The sequence below is a fragment of the Dufourea novaeangliae genome, unplaced genomic scaffold (genome assembly GCF_001272555.1).
Source record: "Dufourea novaeangliae isolate 0120121106 unplaced genomic scaffold, ASM127255v1 scaffold248, whole genome shotgun sequence".
Taxonomy (NCBI): Eukaryota; Metazoa; Arthropoda; class Insecta; order Hymenoptera; family Halictidae; genus Dufourea; species Dufourea novaeangliae.
The window spans coordinates 1,579,249-1,599,805 of NW_015374156.1; the positions used below are offsets into that span (position 1 = coordinate 1,579,249).

The window sequence follows — 20,557 nt, forward strand, 5'->3', positions numbered from 1 at the left end:
GTTCAAGGAAAAAAAGTTATTCTGAGCTGGTTAGAGTTAGTTAATAACTTTTTAATAAACATTTGATAACTGAAACTTTCTGAAGGTCACTCAGGAGGGAGATCTTGACAACATATGTGAAGGTCATTTTACTTATCAATACTAATAAAGTACGATACTATTTTTGTTTTGCTAATAACGTTTTAATAAATAGCGAACGATGAATAAAACCATAGTTGGAGGTTACTCAGAAGAGTGTCCTTTATAACATATGTCAAGGTCATCGGAGCTGTATCCCTTAAACGTAACTTTTACCTTAATTTCCTTATTGTTCTCGATTGTTGAATGCACAAATCATAGAAAATTTATTTCTTCCATAAACAGAGAATAAGAGCCCGAGCAGTTATTTAACAAATGGGAGGCTTGAATACGAACGATTTCAAGAACTGTAGAAAATGGCATCTGTCATAAGTTTCTATATACAAAACGCACACTTTCTGCGGGTTCAGTCTTTTCCCCGGATCAATGAGGCAGCGTTGAAGTTCACCAGGTGGGGCGCGAACACCGTCGCCCAACGACAAAAGAAGCCTCCACTCCGATTGTCGTCACCTGGTTCGGAATTATAATTAAACCTCGTAATGCAGCAGAACTTATTGTAATCGTTCGTTTCTGCGGGTTCTCTGGTCCGTTTCGCGTATTTCAAAGGCCAATTTATCGGATGGAAAGCTGTTACGGCGGCCGAACTATGCCGAGCACCAATTCACTTCTGTTTAAATTGTATGAAGAACCACTTGTCTCACGACCAATCCAATTAGATCCCTTATCCAGTGGAAATTATTTTAGACGGTTCATTGGGTCATTGGGTTCCGATCGACCCGTGAATACTTCTGACTGGACATGATCGTACCGTGGCTTTTACGATGGTTGACTCTGGTAACCTCGACGCATTGTTCTCCACTATGATGTCATTGTCTTATCGTGTTCACCATGGTGGAATTTTTATTATCATAACCGTATAATGATAAAATGAAGCGTCACATAATTCCAAACGACAGTACAGATTTTGTAGATAGTCGATCTTGCTGGTGGTTACCAATAACTACCAGGGTATTATGCTGCGTTCCGTGGATACTACGATTATTGTTGAATGGCATACCTAGAAAACCCCATCTCTGTGGTCCTCCACTGATAAGAATCAGGAGGTCCAACATTTTTAGTACTTCTGAAAACATCATTGAATTTCCTTTCATGAGAATCTGTTGAGTTCTGTCATATTCCACGCAAAATATTGGCGTCAACCTAATCGAATCTTCTTCCTTTCAGCTTCATTGTGATTCTGGAGGGTAGATAAATATTATAAGATGCAAGATCTGGGGAAGAGAAACTTCCACCTTCGCAAAATATTCTTAAATTCAAAGGGAACTTTAAGCTGTCATGATATATCAGTTAATGTCACTTCGACAAAGATGCAACTTCTTTTTTCCAAGGTTTTATGTTTGGTATTTTTAATGTTGGTCGAAATTCTGGACGAAATGTCATTTCTGAACTGAATTAATGCAAACGCTTCTACATACATTTCCTATGTTTTGGATGATTATCATGGTAATAAATTTCCTCTAGGCTATGCTCCGCTCGAATACACAATATGTACAATGTATAATATATTAAAACGCAGCTACCTTATACTTCCTATACTTTATATTACGGAGACCGTTCTCCAAGCATTTTCACTTGGCAAACTTCTGGAACTTATTTCAGCTCGTATTATGAAATTGCTGCTCTGGGATTTAGCGATCTGTTAGATTAGGCTAGCTACATAGTACCCTCTGATAAGTGCTGTACTTTATATCTGCTGTTTAGAAATTTTCCAAGTTGCCTGACTAGTCTCGCCACACAATTTTTAGAACACCATAGAAGTATGTATTGTACTTAATTCTTACAGAAATTCCAAAACTAAAAGAACGGTATCGTTGCTATTGGTTATTCAGAGACAAGCATCGACGTTCAATTTTTTACATCATTCATTATTCATCGCTCGATACAAAAGTCTCCCAACTCTGACCCCAACAAATCTCATAAATCCCAAAGGATAAGTGGAAGTTGGAAAGCAAGTTACGCCTACCAGAATCCGAGTTCTAAGTACTTCGAGATTATGTTATACACCTACAACACGTGGTCGTGATACTCATGCTTTCGGTTCAGTATGTGTTTTAGTCTGCGAGAAATCTGATTTAGTCGAGGTTTAGTTATTCTTCTATAAACTTGGTTTATTTATGATTGAACTGCGAGTGTAAGTGGTGTATGATATATTCTGTGCTTGGGTAATTATTAGAAATCAGGTATATATACCTTACCAATTTTTATGACCTTGAAATATGTTGTCAAAGTCATCATTCTCAACTTTTTCCTATAGGTACGTGTCACCACATCTGAGCCTTAGTTTCCGAAATATTCGCAAAAAACGTTTTTAACACTATGTATTTCATTTCATTTCACTCTAAGCAACTCTGAATTACTTCTGTTCGTGAACTGTCCCTAACCAACTCTCAATTACTTGTATTTTTGAACTATCTGTAATCAATTCAGAAGGAATATACTGATCGGAGTTGGTTAGTGACAGCTCACTAAAAACTGTAATTGAGAGTTGATTGCAGTCAGATCAAGGAAAAAAGTAATTCAGAATTGATTAATGTTAAACACATAGTGCTAAAAATATTTTTTGCGAATATCTCGGAAACTAAGGCGGTTAAATATACAGTATTAATATGAATATAATAATATAATAAATATATTAATACAATGTATAGGAAGAAGTTATTCAAAATGATGACCTTGACAATACATTTCAAGGTCACCAAAATGGATGAAGTGAACTTGATTCCGAATAAATTCGAATTCGAATGCTTATTCTAATTATTTCTTGTTCTCAAAGAGTTCCTCTGGCCCTTAGGTCAATCTTTAGGACTGAACATGTAAAAGACGTGAATCCCAATATCCCGCCAATGGACGTTTCCAAAACCAAAGGACGCAGATTCACGTCTCCCAATGAATGATACGTTACCAATTCCAAAAACAAATTAACACAGAAAATGATCGTGCCAGAAGCTTCAGACTTTTGAATGCCAAGCTGGTGCATTTGCATTTCAGCGAAGTCAATTGTGACCCGTGAGGCGTTAAAGAGTCATTCGACAGGAAAACCGTTCGATAAAAAAAGATTCTCCTCCTAGGCGAACGGTCACGAGGTACGGTCTCCCGGAAATCCGTGCTGTAAATTGATCCCCGACGAACCGTCTCTCGCCCCGAGGGCTCGGAGGTCCGTCGAACGACTTCGCGTTTCCGGCCTGGCTGGCCAGCGCGCGCGGACCCGTACTAAAAAGTTACGGCGTTCCTCGGACGGTAAATTCGCAAGATGAATTCCCAGTGAAAACAGTTACTTGACATTCAGTGGCTCACGTAGAATTCCGGCTGGTCAGCGACCGACGCGAGCTTACCGTTCGGAAACAGCACTTGCACGCGTTGAAAAGTTTATTCATAGTCGCCGGGCTCGTCCCCGGGAAAAGGTGGTCCGCTTCCATTCTCTTGGTCGTTTGCAAACCCGGCCTGCCTCTCCGCTTTGCAACCACGCTCCAACCTCGGCTCGGCTCTTTTCGTCACAATGGAGCTCCCTCCTCCTGCGGCGGCGGGAGACTCGAATTAAAAACCCACGGATTCAAACGTCCCCGCGACGACGACGACGACGACGGACACTCGGGGAGAGATATTAAATTCGAGAGAGACGCGGCATCTAGCGAGGAACGAGAGAACGGAGGACGGCTGAAGATCTTATTGTGATATGCGACGTGAAGTTTACCGGATGTTTCTCGTGTGAACGAGTTCCTTATCGTCATCGGTGAAGCGGCATTCAATGCGCGCGAAAAGGTCTTGCAGTCGAGATTGGTAATGTTACGTCGCGTTTTGGATTCTTGCGACAAATCATTTAGAGGAATTCTTTTATTTTATTTTTGTCTTATTTATGGTCGCATCAGCTATTTATTGGTAATGTTACGTCGCGTTTTGGATTCTTGCGACAAATCATTTAGAGGAATTCTTTTATTTTATTTTTGTCTTATTTATGGTCGCATCAGCGTGGTGGAACCCCATGGTTTTTAGGGGCGTTAACCTTCGATTGTCATACTGGATCGAAATGACCCGAAATTTAAATTGGATGGAAAATACCTTTGAGGCATCATTGAAATTGGGACCACTGCTGCCATGTAGTAATAATTTCAAGTGTCTTAAAATAACATTCTTTAGGTATTTTTTTCAAGAATATTTTTAAACTTAATGATACTTTAAGTGTGCATTTTTTATAATGAAAATACATTACATTATATTCAAACCTTATCTTGGAATTTTTGTTTCTTGCAAACAATTGCGTTCCACTGTAGACAACGAACGCTTAAATAATGTACATTTAAAGGGGAAAAACCTGTTTCGAATATTACCGTTATTTAATTATTTATTGAAACATTCAACGTTCATTCACTTGTGTCAGTTTTACGACAATAGACAATACGAGATACGGAGGGAATATTTGGAAATCTACGTCCATCTAGGATCCGTATACATATGTGAGTTTTCTCTTGAATTAGAAGGAAGACATATGAAACAACTGTGACAAATGTGAAAACAAACTTTTGTATTTTTCATCGAGAGTATTGATTTTATGATCCATGTTGATTAGATGTTTTTTACTCCACTCGACGAGTACTATAACTCTTAGACCCTTTTTCCTAAACACGCTATATTTACAGAAACCAGCCTATATATTATTTAAAATAGTAAATAATAATTGAAAAAATTGTGGTTTTGCCTTTTTAACCACACCTTGTATTTCCACATTAATTTCGAATTTATTGCCGGAGTGTTTATACACGCGAGCTATATGAAATCGTTTGAACGTTTTTCCCGAGGAAAACCGATAGACAATTACTGAAACGTCGAAACGCAAAGACTGCAGCGTAAGCGACCGTATTTGCTGAATAGAAGCAATAATAGTGAGATGAATCGAAGCCACTTTTTAGCTGCGTAATTGACCGACTTTCGATTCAACCGCGTCCTTTATGTTTCAGTGCAACCTGACTTCATACGAGTCATCGACGAGAATACGAAGAACACGTTAAGCACCGGCACTACTTTAGGACCTATCAACGAAGGCTCGATGGTTTCCCTGTACTGCGAGAGCGGCGAAGGGAAGCCAGTGCCATCTGTCGAATGGTTCAAAGATGATCAGATGTTGGAAGGTAAGATTTCGAAATAACAACGGTATCATTCTTCTATTTTGCACTGAAACTTCCGAATTGTTGTTAATATATCTCGTACTCATTTTTATATTTTCAAACACCACTAACAGATAACACAACACTTTCTGAAAGCTACTGTTTAATATCAACTCGATGCATATAAAACTACCCTAAAGTTTTCAGTTCTTACGTATTGTGGTGAAAATAGAAACAAACGTAGTATGGCGTGTCTGAAGTCGTATTGAACGACAAATTGAAAAGTGTATTAAAATTTCCTTACATGACGATCTCTTTTCATGAAAATCGAATTTTAATACTCGTAAAACACGCATGACAAATATATTACAATATCTTTTGTAATTTTTATAAATGCTTCTAGTCATACAGTATTATGTTTCTCACCGATTAAATTACTTCCCAACCATTTATTCACATATTCACAATTACCGTGAAACACCACTACAATTATTTATAAAAATTGCAGAAGTAAAACTGCCAAGTAATAAACAGACAATAACAGGTATACGCGTATTAAATGATCTATCGTATAGTAATTTTCTCGCTAACAAGGACCAATAAGAAAAAAACTTGACTGGGTATTTTCAATTTATTCTACCACGCAACTTCTTTTCAACGCCGCTAATTGCACGCCACCATGCACGTACACAAATTTCCGTATGTGTCAGATCTAAACACGTCCGACGTACCACCCCGTCTGTCCGCCAAAAATCGCGTCGAATTTCCTCCGAGCGATCAACCCATGGCACGTTCCCCATCTCCAAACTCGATCTAAAAACACATCTAAACACGTCGACACGGGTGTGTTTCAGCAACCAGCTCGACGACGATCGCTGCGAACGGGACAGGCACCGGCAGCAGCCTGCTGCAGATGCAAATCACGCGCGAGGAGCTCGGTGCAACTTTCACGTGTAAAGTCAACAGTACAGCCCTCGTTGAACCCCTCACCGTCGACATCAAGCTGGATGTTCACGGTAAGTGTATTGGTGTATGCATGCAATCTCCATATACCGTACCACCCCCTAGCCGTCGCGCAGCCCCACCATCCAGTCACCCGATGTCCCACGGAAAGTGAATCACTCGAGACGATAAGCGCTTCTTTATCGGCGTTTCGATCGACAGAAAAGAGTAAAATAATCTCGACCAAGTTTTCCCTCTGCTCCGGGTAACCATTATCTGTGAGAGGCTGGTCGAGGCTTCTCGGGGTTGAGAGGATAAGTTTATGAAAGAGGGTCGAAAGATGTAGATGATTCGATGTTTCTTTGATTGTTTCAAGCCCAATATTAATTATTTCTTATGATGTGTGATAATGAAGTTTTGGGAATGATTCATTTAAGAGGGTTGAGGGGGTAAGTTTACGAAAAAGGGTCGAAAGATGTAGATGATTCGCTGCTCCGTTGATTGTTTCGAGCCCGATATCGATTATTTCGTACGAGCTGTGACAATAAAGTTTTGATAATAATTTATTTAAAAGGGTTGAGGGGGTAAGTTTACGAAAGAGGGTCGAACGATGTAGATGATGCGTTGCTCTGTTGATTGTTTCGAGCCCGATAACGATTATTTCGTACGAGCTGTGACAATAAAGTTTTGAGAATAATTCATTTAAGAGGGTTGAGGGGGTAAGTTTACGATAGAGGGTCAAGTGTAGATGATTCGTTGTTTCTTTGATTGTTTCAAGTCCCATATTAATTATTTCTTATGATGTGTGATAATGAAGTTTTGGGAATGATTCATTTAAGAGGGTTGAGGGGGTAAGTTTACGAAAGAGGGTCGAAAGATGTAAATGATTCGTTGTTCCTTTGATTGTTTCAAGCTCGATATCGATTATTTCGTACGAGCTGTTACTATAAAGTTTTGAGAATAATTCATTTAAGAGGGTTGAGGGGGTAAGTTTACGATAGAGGGTCGAAAGATGTAGATGATTGAGCCTAGGTCAAGTGTAGATGATTCGTTGTTTCTTTGATTGTTTCAAGTCCCATATTAATTATTTCTTATGATGTGTGATAATGAAGTTTTGGGAATGATTCATTTAAAAATTTTATTTTGAAAATTGAACAGATGTGAGACCATCTCCGATAAAGTAGACGACTAAAAATCATATTCGTTGGTTCTAATAGTTTTGGTACTCACTTTCTGGTAGGGGGAGTTCCTGTAGTTTAGATAAATAAGAAAATATTATTTTCTTCTCTTTTTATTCTGCATTAATTACATGTTAACAACAATAGAAATCAACGCAGAGGAAGAAAATAACCTACATTATCATAACATTCAAATTAAATTAACATTAAACTTTGGTATGTGATTATAAAGGAACATTGAATAGCATCTAGTACCGGACATAACAAACATAAGTAACCTAACGCAGGGCAGCATTAATATAGTTGATATTATATATTTAATGTACTCGTCATATCTCATCATTCCTCTCTAAGAAAATTGCACACACAATTTCATTGTTCGTATTTTTCATCTTTTTGAATTTATTTCCCAAGTTACCCTTCTACCTTCCTGTTCTTTAACTCTTTCGCGTTTTAATTCTCGAACATATAATTAATGTCCGATTCTAGGTACCGTTCGGGCCTAGGATAATTTCCCCTATCTGTTTCAATACATTCATTATATTACTGTGAATTTCAGAAATTGATTGTAAATGCATTCCGTTTGCAAGTCCTTTTACTCGACGAAAAAGAAATAGTCACTATGAGACAAAGCAGACGAATCCCTGGGCGGGGGAGGGGTGGGGGTATGGCTTCTACATTGTGATCGATTTTGAATTTAAAAACTCTTTCACTGGAATGGTTGAATATGCGGAAGCACTATCATAACGCAAACATAGATTTCGTATCGCAGAACTCAAACACGACTTTACAACGTGCACACTGACTGAAACAATTGACAATGTTTACCTTTCGCATGCAGGTAGAGAGGGGATCAGACTACGTACCAGTGGGATCGTAACTGTTTACATTGTTCCTATGTAATACATTTGCAGAAACAAATGTATTCTGTCGTACAGTACGGCTACTTACTGAGACAAATCGTCCATTGCGAAAATAAAAAAAGCGGTCACATATTTAAAATATCGTTGAATTTTTCATTCAATATTTCCAACGGCAATTTATGTGTCCATTTTCTTCACATACGGGTCAGGGACTTCTACCGAAACGTAAAATATCGGTATTTTCGGTTGTATCTTCGCCCTATATAACCCTATATAAGCCCTACCCTTGTAGAAATCGAAAAAATACCGATATTTATTTCGGTTTTCGGTAATACATCGGTTTCGGTATAGCTTTGATGGCATAATACCGGTATCAAAATCATACCGGTTTAAGTCCCTGAAATACGGATCATTCCACACCAGGCGGATCACTTTTGTACACGGTGTCTGGGATTTTGCTCAAATTGTAATATGTTATACTTCATATGAAAGTAGAGGGGGGTCATATATTTTAAACATTTTTAATATTTTTGCATCACAAAAATAACTTTACATACAAAACAAAAAATTCATTACACAGAACAACTTTTTACGATCAAAAGGAAAAAAGAATCAAGTTCTTATCTTTAATGGTTTCTGAGATAAAAATTCTTTTGTGGTGGTAGTTTTCGTAAAAATCGGTCAAAACTACCAACTTTGAGAATCTGTATTTTTTAAACAATTCCGAAACCAACAAAATCATGACTTAATCCCCCCCCCCCCCTAATTTCACATAAAGTATAACATATTACAATTTAAGCAGAAACCCAGACATCGTGTACAAAAGTGATCCGCTTGGCGTGGAATGACCCATACTTCATCTTATCAAATTTTCCATACAACACCGTAGAAAGTTGATATTATTTGAAAGTGTACACAGTCGCGTGAAACCGAATATTAAAGTATAATTTTCGTTTTCCTATCTGGTAACGATAAAGGGTTGGGCTGAAGATTAATGTTTTCAGACACAACGATACAGGAAGATCCAGCTCGTGATCAATTTCTGTCGAAAGTTTGGAAGTTAAGCATGATCTATGAATTACGAACAAAGTTAAAGAGAATTGGCCGCTAGTAAATTATGACCTTGCCTAGTCACGGTCATTAATCATTTCGGTCTTGACATTAAAAAAATCCCTTTCCGCATCGTTTGTTAAAAGGGGAACTCGTTAAAATCCTCGCGTGCGTGATCCGCAGCTTCTTCGTCTCTACTCACCTTGGAATACACGATTTTTTCTCGTTCCCCATTCGCTCGCGTCCCGATTAAACGCCAGAAATTCGCTTCGACGTGGAAGACTTTTCAAACAACGGGAGTCTCGAAAGTCACGCACCCTTTTAATGAATTCTCTGCAAACAGCTTTTCTTTAATCTGATTTTCTCTAATTTATTCCGGTCAGTTTTCTGCTACTTGATTTAATCCCGTTCGATCCACGTTTCCTTCGGTTCCGCCTCGCTTATTAGAATTCCACGTCATTCATCTCACAAAATCACTCGTGTTCTTTAACAAAAATAAAGTGAAGTTAACACGATACCTGAATTATGAATCACCGTTGTTCTGTAACATAATTTTTTACAATGCAAATTCACATTTTTGGAGATCAATTTCAGAAAACAAGTTAATCATAAACAGATTTGTTTCATTAATTGTTTCGGTGGTTTAAGTACGAAGTAAAAACCTCGTCAAATGTGATTAATGTTTCTGTGTCCCTTTTATTGTGTTGCATACAGCAGTCATATATGTTACAAATGCATAAAGTTCGCAGACTTGACTGTCTGACACCCATGTTCGTTTATTTATTGTTTCGTTCCCCGAGATTGCAAGCAGTCGGCCAAATTTATGACACGAAACACCGGAAAAATGTTGCAAACCTTCCAACAGTGTACAACAGATCACGGATCTAAGCTTTTAAAAATTATAGTCTCGATAGGAAGCAAACTATCATTCCATAGTCAGACGGGAAAAAATATTAATTACTCAAAAAAATCCATGGTTGAAATGTGAACCTTGGTAAATAAAACTGTCATTTTATTATTATGTTATTTCTATAAAATATATAAACTACAAATCGAAAATGAAATATCTCGGAATATAATAGTTTTCCTTACTACATGCGTTCATTTTATTTTTTATTATTTTTTAAAAGTATTTTTCTAATCACTTAAATTTGTAATAAAGTTTCACTAAAAATACATCAAAATGTTTGAAGTAAAAGTTCAATAGACGTTTCATTATAATTGTGCTTTTTCTTCAAATGTGTAGGACAATTTTTTTGTGTACCGATTTTTCTTGCGTACAAGAGTACTGGAGAAATACGTTCGTGGATGGACTATTTTATGAGATATTTCAAGTTTCTTGACAAGAAAGTTCTTTACCATAGTAGAATAAAAATGTCACTGCAGAAACGTCACTCAAATATGTGACTAGAGGCTCGAGAACGACTAGTTCCATTGTAGTTTCAATTCACATCATTTTACATTATCAACGTTTGCGTATAAAACTAATAATAAGTATACTTTGGCAGTAAACACTTGAATATTAAACTTTTTTGTTTTTTTATTGATACTTAGAAAAAGAGGAATTAATTTAAAACCGCCAGAATTTTTACGTAAAAAGAAATGTTTACATAAATTATGAAACATTGCTACGAAAAACAATTTTAGTTTAAAGTACGATTAACAGAAGGAGATCCTATTATGACGTTACGTCAATATTATATTTCATAAGAGTTGCTTTTCCCCCACTCTTTTCTACTTTTATCTACACTTTGAACCTATTTTCGAAAAAAGATTCATATATTCAATAATATTTTCATGATAATTTTCGACCTGATAACGAGTAATCTTTGAACGGTCCAATTATCATGTAAAATAGCGTTTAAACTTCCTATTACTTCCAACATTATTTTCGTTGCATTTCAGACTTGTATGTGTAAACATATATTTTTCGTGATAATTTTACACTGGTATGTAAAGATTTCCGTTGTCAGATCACTGTTGCACGAACGTCGGACGATCTGCGAAATGATCTAACTGCGAATAAATTCGAAATTCAACCAGACGCAGCAATACGCTGTTATCCAGGATAGTGATCGTTGTAAATTTGAGTTGAAGATACAGATCTTTAATTTCGGTAAAAGACATGATAACGCCACAGCAATACATTACATCATATCAAGTACCTACATAGTACACGGCCGGACAATACGGATCATAGTCCTAGTATTAAGTAAGGATCATCGTGCTATGTACAGTATCGCGCGAAATGCCTGATCTATATCAAACCGTAACTACTGCGTGGAATTATCGAGTACATGGCGGCCCGTGATATCGATTAGAATTGTCGATAAACAATATCACGCAATGTAAGTAGAATATTAATAGTTTTGAGTACACCACGTGAATTGTGTAATTAACTGAGCATATTATACATAGTATAGTATTGCACAGAATTATGTCAAGTTTCTCCCATCTACGGTATTGTGAAAATTATAGCAACATATTGTGGAACTTTATGAGAAATTACATTTTATGAAGTAATTTATAAATGCTGCGGTGAAAACAAAAATTCTTTTCTTTATGTGGTGATTTTATTGAATAAATGGTAAAATAGGAAATTATGTAACTTTTATACTAATTATAACGTTAAAGAACCCTTTTCGTATGAACTTATGAAAAATATTCTGCTGCTTGATAATTTATCGTACATCGTGTATGTAAGGCAGATTCGAAGAGGCGTTTCACTGACCGCGCGGAACGTATCACGAGCAAAGCTGTCGTAATGGGGGATAAATAACTGGTCAGAGTTTCGTTGGAGGATCAAAAAGTTTCCCGCGCGTTTCTCACGCATCCCTCTCGCCGAAGAAAACTTCTCGGAGTTATATATGACCAGAGGACGAAAGAGAAAAAGACAAAACTGTTCTCGTCGACCGTAACAACCAAGTAGATTAAGAGTTAAAGTTACGTTCTTGGATGTGAAAAGCCTGTCTTCCCATTTTCCTCGCCTTTTAGTTCCTCGCGGGTCTCGCGTCAAATTGTAATAATGATACTTTACTTGGTCTGTGAAATTCGTGATATCGTTGTCAAATTGATACGGAAAAGGATACGACAGGTGGATCTCAGGGAAACACTTGGAAAATTAAATAAATCAATTAGAAGTATGATAATGTATTTGATGAGGATTAACTGTTTTAGATAAAATATGTAAGATATTCCAGAATTTCAAAGGCAAAATTTCGAATTTTTAAGAGAATATCTCATACATCGTATTCTCTCTTGAGTATATCGTCGCTCTAGTTCTTAATTGTTCTATCTCGACTAGTTTCAAAACTGACAAAACTCAGTTTAAAGTTTACGAAGTTTAATATTATTGAAGCAGGAAAGTAGCGAAATAATCAAACACACTATAATATTATCTACTGAATAGTTATTTATTACAATATTGAACAAAATTTTAACTTATTATGAACATAAATTTTTAATTGTTGTTAGTATTTAGAGATACAACCATTAAGAAAAAAAGCTTTTCAAATTTGGAAATTAAGAGTTAAAAGAATATTTAGTTTTTTTTAGGTTGAGTTTTCTTCATACTATGGTGAATTTGTATTCTTTGGACCAATTAGACGCATGTAGATTGATTAACTACATCTTTTTTTAAAAATGGAACAGTTAAAATCTCGGGCGACGATATGTTCTAAAGTTTTACTAGATATATTTGCTAGAAAATTTAGAAAATTACTTGCACATTTATTTCTCATATTATTTCTTGAAAAAAATGCAAGGAAACCGTATCCATTGTATAGGTAAATAATATAAAAAATCAGAGAAAATTCATCTGCATTATAAAATGTACTAATAATTTATTACTTTTATATTTATTTTGAAATATCTATATGCTAATAATACTTAAGGGTACTTAAATAAATAATTCTTGTTTGTATAATTTTATTAATACAAATTAATGGAATTAAGTGCAAGTTATAATAAAATTTGTGTTCTTTTGCAGTGTAATGTAATATATAATATTTATCACTAACAAGTAACGCCAAAATATTAATAAAAAAGTATGCAATATCGTAACATTTGAATATTTATGAGTGTTACATCTACTCATTAATCATTATTTTCTACATTTGTCTTAATTATAAAAGATTTTGGAATCAGTGTACATCTATTACATACTCTAATCACTATTATCAATTTATTTCCATTCATTTTGTAGTTCCCGCAGATGTAGATTATACAGTTTTTACCGGAAACATAAATTTTCTCCACCTGAGACAAAATATACACTATATGGTTCTACACAATAAATACCTTGTTCCAAACAGATGAAATATCTGGAAACATTTATTGAACAATATTTTAGAAAAAGTTATTTTTGACTATATTTCTATCAATAATATTTTTCATCATTCTCTGGAATTATATAATAAATTGAAAATTCGAAGATATAAAGGAAAATAAACTTCAACGAATATTTCCGAACCACCAGGTACGAGTCCAAATTATGTGCTCAGTACAATTTGCGTTCGTGAGCAGAGAAACAGCCTTAGTGACAGTCTTCATCTCAAGATTTAATGAGTAAATACTTAATCTTCCGAAAGCACATACGGATTCTGGCGTATTTGCTGTGTATAAATTACACTGATAGATGCACGGTCGCTTTAAAAGCAAACAAGTCGTGCCTTTGAACTCTACAAGCACGAAAATTTCTCGCATATTACGTGAAGATATTTTTTCGACGTAAAATTTTGAGAAATTAGGTACGTGAGCTAAATATCGAGCTCGAAAAAAAAACATTTTCATGTAATCTATACCTAAAAAAATTACTAAATTTTATATATTTCGCGTGTGAACTTAAAATTTTAAATAGTATGAAATATTTTTATTTCTCTGTTACGAAATCATATTACAGAAGATAATATTGCATTGACAAGTACATAATCTAGTAATTTCTGAAGTAGGTCGTATTGATAGACATTGCTGTCAAGGACTTTCACTTCGATAGTAGGTAATATAGGTAACTATTTCATATAAAAATAATTAAAATGCTTAAATAAGTCATTACATGACAGTACATCACTGTCTACTGAAATAATTTTTTTTATGAACTTACAGGGTTCTAAAATGCTTCTCAACAGTACACTATTAATAGTACAATATTACACCATAATTATAATGATAATACAATTTGGTTTAATACAAAAATTTACTGTAATTAACATTTCAGTTCATTAATACGATACCAAACAGAATGGAATATATATTCCTGTGCATGGATAGGAGATCAATAACTTCTTGTGACGCTTTGCAAATTAAACCGATAGAATTGTAATTGAATCTGCTTTTGTAGCAAATTTACAAATCCCGTTCTGTAATTATTATTTTACCAGTAAACAGTTTCCAATTCGAATGTGTGTACGGAGCATATACCAATGCCCAGTATAACGTTAATAATCATTTATTTATTCTCGAGCAAACCTCTAATGATGCCGTCCCGGGTACCTTCTTTAAAAAAGGAGTACGTATTTTTGTTTCATAATTCTGGCTAATTAAATTATACACTGACCGTAATTAACGTTATATAATAATATTTGTTTCACTTGAAGTTTATTTAACGAGGTTGTGGATATTGCAATTTAACGTATCTTTTTGAGGGATATTTCATTTCGATTTATCACTGTTGTTTTACACGTGTAAATTTCATAACTGAACTCTGCATATTAAATGGTATACGGAATATTACAGAAACCATTCGGTTGGTTTATTATAGGTGTATTAGTCTGACGTTCAAAAACACCTTTAGCTGTCATCATCCCTAAACGTTGTCATCAAGAAATATTATTTTTTTTATGTCAGATAGTTCCTTGAAACGAGTAGAGTACACTGTATAATTTTGTGAATTTTTAACTATATTTAGCTGGACAAAAAAGTTCAGACGTTTCATTTAGAAGCATAAATTATAATCTAAAACAGTGATGGGCGGGGCCCGCCAAACTCACTAACGGGCAACAACGTGCAGCATGCGGGCACACCACTTTGGTGGCGAAAATTGGAACTAATTCCAGAACTTCTTCGATAGTTCGTAAAGACGCCACCAGATGGCGCTGCTTAAAAGCTGTAGAATTAGTTCCAATTTCCACCACCAAAGTGGTGGGAGCGCCACTAAATGTCCCATGAATTCCCAAATTTTTCCGGCACATTTCTGAATCCACGATGGCGGAAAAACCTGCAAGTTTGTGGGTGTCCCCCACCAGGGCACCTATCTGTTAGAGGATTTCAAGACGAATTCGGTAAGTATCATAACATAACATGTGTTAGGCGTAAAAAGATTATAGGTGTATTTGCAAAAAATTGAAGGTGACCTTGAAAAATCATGAAAACAAAATAATCACGTTAAAGCTCTCTTGAAACCATGCTATACCTGATAAAAACATTTCCGATTGGACTGCTAATGACAGAGTAATCTCTACTGATCACGATTCGTGGTTCACCCTGTATGTGTCAGATTTTAGTTTCACCAGGACAAGCGTTGAAAGGCATTTCCAGTAAATTTAGTTATTACCTGTTAGTGTTATTAAATGCACCGTCGTAATACGATGTTTCCATACAATCGCTCGACAGTTTTCGCGGGCCACTCATCGCCTGGCTACATTTAAAACCACGATAGCCTATAAATTACTCAAGATTACTAAGCAGTGCACGACTGAATTGCCTGCGATCCGTTCTATGGCTTTAATCGCGGTGAAATAATGACTATTTTTATCCGGAATACAATGGAAGGATCCGCCGCTATTACCGGGACCCGCTAACGCATCGACAACGACTGCTTTTTGCGATACTTCCTTGGAGGGGTGGCGTGAACACGCCAGCTCAGAATAATTTCAACCGATAATCGGATATCGTGGACACCTGAAGCAATTGTTATAAACCTTTTAATAAAGGATTACATAATATTCGACGGTGAAATAATTCTTCTTTTCATTTAAAACGGATAAATCAAACACAGGAAACGGAAATTCACAGGTCGCCGTAGATCAATTTGAATAATTTGCGTTTTCATAGCAACATCCGGGGCTTCCAACCATCAAAATTTAACAAGACGAAAAAGCGATTTTCTATCTCTACAGAAATGAATGAGGTTCAGGGTGAAACGAATGAGAGCCAAAATGTTCCATGGAACCTGATAGAGTATACGAAGGTTCTTCGGTACGGAAACTTCGTTCTTTCCCGATATCAGAGGAAGGAGGGCCTGGGCGAATAAATCGATTAAATAAGCCGCTTTTAACGACTTGCCTGAGATTTAAAGTTGAATCGTCGCGAGTAGCCGCAACGTATCTGCGAAAGTCTCGCGGCTGGCGCAGCTGCTGTCAAAAGTCAGCCCTCGGAGGCTGTCGGAAGGGGCGAAAAAAAAAGGGAAAAGAAAGAAAAAGCCGGCTGAAAGGCAACCCCGGGCAGAGTTTGCAGACACACCCGCTTTCTTACGGACAAACAGGTACCTGGAAATCGCATCTACACCGATTTCAGACTTAAAAACTCTGTTCTCTGGCTGGGGAGATCCGTTTTGGCCGACCTGCTGCCTCTCCCAGTAGCCTTTCCCCCGCAAACGAGTATGAAAAATTTCCCCTTCGATAAATCTCTGTTTGGTAATTGATTTAAAAAAACAAACAGTTCGATGAATTGTAGATGATGTAAGAGGAAAAACAAGGTCGACGGAGGTTGAGTCGCGAAAATGAAATCCGTGTGCAGTTGAATAATTCATTTATGCGGGAATTCTATGGTTTTTTCGTCCGTTCGAAGGAAATCGGGACCAAATCCGGAGGCTAATGGGAATTAACGATCACTGATAAGTCAGCGTAAGAGAGTCAATTTAATAATGTATTGATTTCAACCGGAGGAATATAGTAGCATTATCACAGAGGAAATCTTTGATAAAATTTAAAAAATCGAACGATAACGCGGGAAACCAAAGGTATCAATTATCAGCAATGGGGTTTAAGGTACGTTTCAAACACGTCTCTAAAGACCCTAATTGACGGAGTGGGTGAATGGGTGGGGGGATGGGAAGCGGATAGAGAGTTACAGAAGAGGCGATGGAGGAGAATCGCGTGAAAAGCACTTTTAACTCCCTTTTTACGAAAGTACTTTCGCTTTCTTCAATTATCCCGTGGAAATCCTATTACCTCCGTCGAAAAATTTCCCTATTATTCTTCGAAACCGCACGAGCCAAAGTCGATAAACCGTTTTCCCAACGAGCGATTGTACGGGCGAGCTCGCAAGTTCCGGCGGGTAAAGCGTCGGTTGGAGGGAGGTACTCGTCTCGAAAGCGGCGGTCGGGCGTCGTTAAAAATAAGAACGGTAGAAAAGGAAAGAATGGATACTTGTCATTTTTTCTTCCTTCTTCACCTGCCCCCCTCATCGTGAACCAGGAACCGCGTACAGCGGATGAGACGAACACGACGCGGTTCAAGGCAAATGCAATCCCCGATATTAGATTCCCTATTCCGAATCGACAGCCTTTCTTTTCACGTTCTTCCCCGCGTCGTTTCGTTGATTGCCCGCTCGCTGGTTTCGCTCGAAAATTATCTCTCGTGTAATCCTCTCGAGGGAAAAGTTTCTTCACTGTACCAGCTCTGTGTCCCCCGATAGGTGAGAGTGTTGGGGAGTGGGATCAAAAACGGGGGAAGAGAAAGTTTTTGGTTCATTCGCAACTCGGACGATGGGGTCGAGGGATTCTCGCGCGTAAACTTTTTAATGTTTCCACGGTAGAAGGAGCGACATTGAGAGCTACGATGAGCATTCGTGCAGGTTGGCCGGAAATTGAGCTTGTGGGATGGTGAAAAGGGATAGGTGAATAGGTTCGATCATTGGCTTGGTGACGTGTGAATGTATTATTTGATGCTATAAATTGTGTATGGTGAAGGGATGAAGACAATTTTGTTATAGTTAGACTGCGGATTTTAAGCATTTATTGCCTACAGGGCTCTGTGAAATAGTATAATGAACAAAACTTTCATTGGAATCAACGAGTTTTTTATTTTATTCTGAACCCAAGATACTACTTAGAACTTCTAATTACTTTAGAAACTTTCATTTTGTATAAAACTCCGCATCATTGATGATAATATCTAATGAAAAAGATTCTTTTATTGAGACCTTGAATTGGACAGTAAGCTTTGAAACCAATTTTACAGATCTACGTTTACAAATCCACGTACAGTACTACTTGTAAATATTGGGACACTTATCGAATATGAAGTAATGTTACAGTGCATTACATTACTGAAAGTCTGAAAGAAATATTGTTTAGGGGATACTGAAGCTCGATGGACAACGTTTATGTTACTATGGAGTAATAAATGTGGCCTAAAATATATAACTTTCATTTCATTCAAATATATAATTAAGAATAAAATAACATTTTCCTCATACAGACCAGCTGTGCTAGTAGTATGTACTTATGAGCGGTAGTGTAGATTGTTTCATATTTATACCGCACCTACAAATTTTGAATTATTCCAACTAACAAGAAAATATCCCACTAAACATGTATAATCGTAGTAGATCGCAGGATTATGTGCTACAATTTTTCGACAAATTACTCCTAAACACTGTTAATCAGAAATAAATGGTGATTTGTAGGTGAGTTATAAATGTGAAACAGTATAATATACACGATTATCTGAAACTCGGTATACCTAGTTGAATTTTTATGAAAATGCAGGAAATAGAATAAAGAGAATTCTTTGTGATATAAGAGATTGTTTGGTAGTTCTTCTCTTTATAAGTTACCCACTTAAAATCTATATTTACATTAATATCCGCAATCTAGTGTTACTTGCCATATAAAGAGTACCTCATTTACATAATAATGAATAATGATAGTAAAAGTAGGTTTAGAAACTGTTTTCTGTGTTCCTTGAATAAAGTCTTTTTTATGCAGCGAAGGTAAAAATACATGATAAAACCAGAAGCAGGATAATGCTGCTCTTAATAGTAAATCGATAATATACCTTTCATATGAAACGAAACTGAATTCTTTCAAATGAAACTTCGATGAAAAGTAAACTATATCGTATCATGAATTTTCCAATTCGGTTTCTCTGGAGATGATTATTTATTACTAGGTAGCATATGGCACGGTACATACGAACATGTAAAATAGAATGCAGTAAGAAATTGAACAATGATTAACAAAGATTTTACAAAAACTCTTAATGAAACATTGCATTTGAAATTTCTAATCTTGTGTCTGTATAAGAAACTTCCAGAGACATTCTCAATAATTCTTTTCCTCGCTATTTCATATTCCACAGTGGTATGTAATTTTTGAAAGTACAACAAATTTTACTTGCAAAATAGAATTTGACTTTGTAAAATAGGAAGTGTGTAAATTCGTTTGTACCAATAAATTTCCGCCTATGCAGGTAGGATTCGAATTTCGAAGGAAATACAACTTATTTTCACCAAGGGATCTTTATCACTAGCCGGTACAACAAATTTTACTTGCAAAATAGAATTTGACTTTGTAAAATAGGAAGTGTGTAAATTCGTTTGTACCAGTAAATTTCCGCCTATGCAGGTAGGATTCGAATTTCGAAGGAAATACAACTTATTTTCACCAAGGCATCTTTATTACTGGCCGGTCTATGTTTATAGCAATCGGCTGCAACACGATCCTCAAATTGCCCCGCGTTTTCGGTTGCAGTTCAATTACACCGACAGCGGAGATGACAGAAGTCGAACTTCCCATCTGGGACGTCCTCTCTTCATTTCCTGCCGGCCGACACACAACAAACGAAAGCTTTCGCTTGTGAACTTTATGACAGGTTTCCGAAATCCCCGTGTGATTTTACGGTATCTAGTGATAGCGAACGAACATGGACGTGCACTAACACTTAGGAATTTTAGTACTCGCCAGGCGTCGACAACGCTGAAAGCACCAGACTGAAAAATTTCATATGACCATGTTCGTGTAACATTTATTCCTTCAATATCGCGTCCACGTCATTATATTGTGTCTATGATGAAAAAAATGTTGTGGATTATTTATTGATCTATTATCTTCTAACATACACTCCCGTTCGTAAATATTAAGACAATAACCATATATGAAATGAATATAATAAAACATTGGAAAATTATTGAAAGTCTGAAAGAAATATTTTTTAGGGGTTATTAAAGCTCGAATAACGCATATGTTATTATAAACTAATAAAAGTGGCTCGGAATGTATAAATTTTCACGAAACAATTCATTTTCTTTATACAGACCAGATGTCCTAATACTTCGGAACGGCAGT

At 36.4% G+C, this 20,557-nt stretch overlaps 1 protein-coding gene across 1 annotated transcript in view; it reads left to right on the top strand.

Annotated features, from left to right (window-relative positions):
* LOC107191913 (hemicentin-1) overlaps window positions 1-20,557 on the top strand; it is a 423,923-nt gene that overhangs the window by 316,622 nt on the left and 86,744 nt on the right. The window contains exons 4-5 of the mRNA XM_015581060.1: window positions 5,091-5,261; window positions 6,092-6,253. Of these exons, the coding sequence (XP_015436546.1) occupies window positions 5,091-5,261; window positions 6,092-6,253 (333 nt within the window). The remainder of the gene's footprint in view (window positions 1-5,090; window positions 5,262-6,091; window positions 6,254-20,557) is intronic.